Source organism: Fukomys damarensis, unplaced genomic scaffold, assembly GCF_012274545.1.
Source record: "Fukomys damarensis isolate Sample0158 unplaced genomic scaffold, DMR_v1.0_HiC HiC_scaffold_35, whole genome shotgun sequence".
NCBI classification, from domain to species: domain Eukaryota; kingdom Metazoa; phylum Chordata; class Mammalia; order Rodentia; family Bathyergidae; genus Fukomys; species Fukomys damarensis.
The window spans coordinates 47,595,436-47,597,469 of record NW_022900947.1 but is presented as its reverse complement, the minus strand read 5'-3'; the positions used below and the strand labels follow the sequence as shown (position 1 = coordinate 47,597,469).

At 36.9% G+C, this 2,034-nt stretch overlaps 1 protein-coding gene across 2 annotated transcripts in view; it reads right to left on the bottom strand.

Moving 5' to 3' along the window:
* Adgrl3 (adhesion G protein-coupled receptor L3) overlaps positions 1 to 2,034 on the bottom strand; it is an 811,341-nt gene that overhangs the window by 28,867 nt on the left and 780,440 nt on the right. Inside the window, exon 28 of one of the 2 annotated variants that reach the window (XM_033758923.1) lies at positions 1,028 to 2,034. This exon is cut by the window's right edge and continues 119 nt beyond it. The exons of the other annotated variant lie outside the window; for it this stretch is intronic. Coding sequence (XP_033614814.1) covers positions 1,904 to 2,034 — 131 coding nt within the window. The 3' untranslated portion in view covers positions 1,028 to 1,903. Of the gene's footprint in view, positions 1 to 1,027 lie in introns of those variants that run through there. 2 annotated transcript variants of the gene reach the window in all.

Below are 2,034 nucleotides of genomic sequence, written 5' to 3'. Positions count from 1 at the left end.
TTTTTTTTTTTTTTTTTTTTTTTTTTTGTATCATGTATCAAATTCGGGACCTTACTCTTGCCAGGCAGGTGGCGGAACCACTGAACTAAATCAACATTTTTCTAGTTGATGTTATTTTCAAAAAAAGTATCATTTTGTGCTTAGGTATTTCACTGCTTCAGAATGGTTTCTTTTGCATGGCTCATTTGAGTTACAGAGAATTAGCAAATCTACTGAAAACGGAAAGGCGAGAAAAGCGAAAATAATATAGTACATACATCAATACAATAACTTCTAAATCTCAATCAGTTGTTTATTGGTTGGCAAACAAGTTTCACTTTTACAACAAATATTAGTAATGAGGTCATCCAACTTTGAGACCATACAAAATGGATCATAAATTTAAAAAAAATTATATGTGCTGCTAATTTACCTCTTGTTTCTACATACTTAAAATCCTGTCAAATAAATAAATTTTCTGTTAATAAGCAGAAGATTTTCTTTTTTAAAAAAACACTTTAAAATAATTTGACCTTTCAATTTGTACTACAAGGGAGAGAATTTCCTCTAAAAATTGGTAGTGCAGGTGCCCGCTTGGGGATCAGACTGAGCATTCAGCACTTTAACACCTATGGGATACCGTTTTTTTCACATGCAGAAGCCCCGCTAGTTCTATAGACATCTCCCGACTTGCAGAATCATAGTGACTGTCTTGGTGATGAACTTCTTGCCAAATACGCTTTTCATTACAACAGATGCGCCTCATAAACATAAGAGTTTGTCCTGTTCTAATTTAAAAAAAAATGCTGTTGGAAATATTCTGGCTGGATAAAGATATATAGCGAGGGAAGGGAGTCTAAATTTATTTATTTTATTTTATTTTTTGTAAAAAATAATTTGTTTGCATTACTAGAAAATGATTCTTATAAAGTGATAGTTTTATTTCTTTATTTATTCATTCATTTATTTTTTGCCAAGTGAAATTTTAAAGGAAAAAAAGCCAAAAATGAAAAAAAAAAAAAAAAAAGAAAGAAAGAAAACGAAAGTGAAGAAAGGAAAGGAAGGAACCTTTGCTCTTTTACTGGTAGACAAACTTGCAAGACTAGCACGAAAGAAAAAAAAATAAAAATCTTTTTTTTTTTTCTCCCACTACGGTAACAGGACTCAAATTCTGGAGAACAGAAAGCAGACTACATGTGCAATGCTAGTATCTGTACATTACATAGAAATTGTTCAATTTTTTTTCTGCCATTAGTTTTATCATCAGTTAATACAGCAAATCATAAAATATGCACTTAGCATATGATTCTAGAATTCTCCTCCATTTCATTATTAATTTGTCGTTTTCTTTTGTTTTCCACAGTGACTCCTGCTGTGGTGAATTCAGGTTGTGAGTGACCATAAACCACTACGGGGTACAGTTTTGCTTTACGTTACATGTGCTCGGGCAGCACTCCGATCTAGATGAAGTACTGGGACTCATCTCCGACTGTCTGGCCTTTCAAAAATCAGGTCCTGGTAATTCTAGCAACAGAGCATCAGAGATGTCAAAACAAACACAACAGAACTCTGCAAGGCCGCAAAGAGCCGCGGTCTTCCAATCTCGTTCATTAACATAATGAAGTCTCCATCTGAGGGGCAAAGGACAAGAGAGGATAGGGCACAGGGGAATCCAGCAATTATCTTTCTCCCCTGGGCTGACCTAAAAATCCCAGTTCAAAAAAAAAAAAAAAGGAAAGGAAAAGGAAATAATAACAATAACAATAACAATAATAATAATAATAATAATAATTAAGTCTGAGCGTTTCTGTCTTTCAAGAACATCAGCATAAAGATTGAGGAGTACACACGATTACCACCGCTTCTATCAACTGCACAGTTCGCGAGCAGGTGTAGCAGCCTCGTCCCGCTGCCCGCGCGTCCTCTATAGACTGGTGACCAGGTGCGCGGGTCCCCTCGAGCTCCCCTCGGGAGAGCCCCCGTCCTTGCCGGGCGGCACGATGAAGCCGTCGCTGCTGCCGCGCCCCAGCTGGTAGTAGGTGTGCAGCTGCTGGC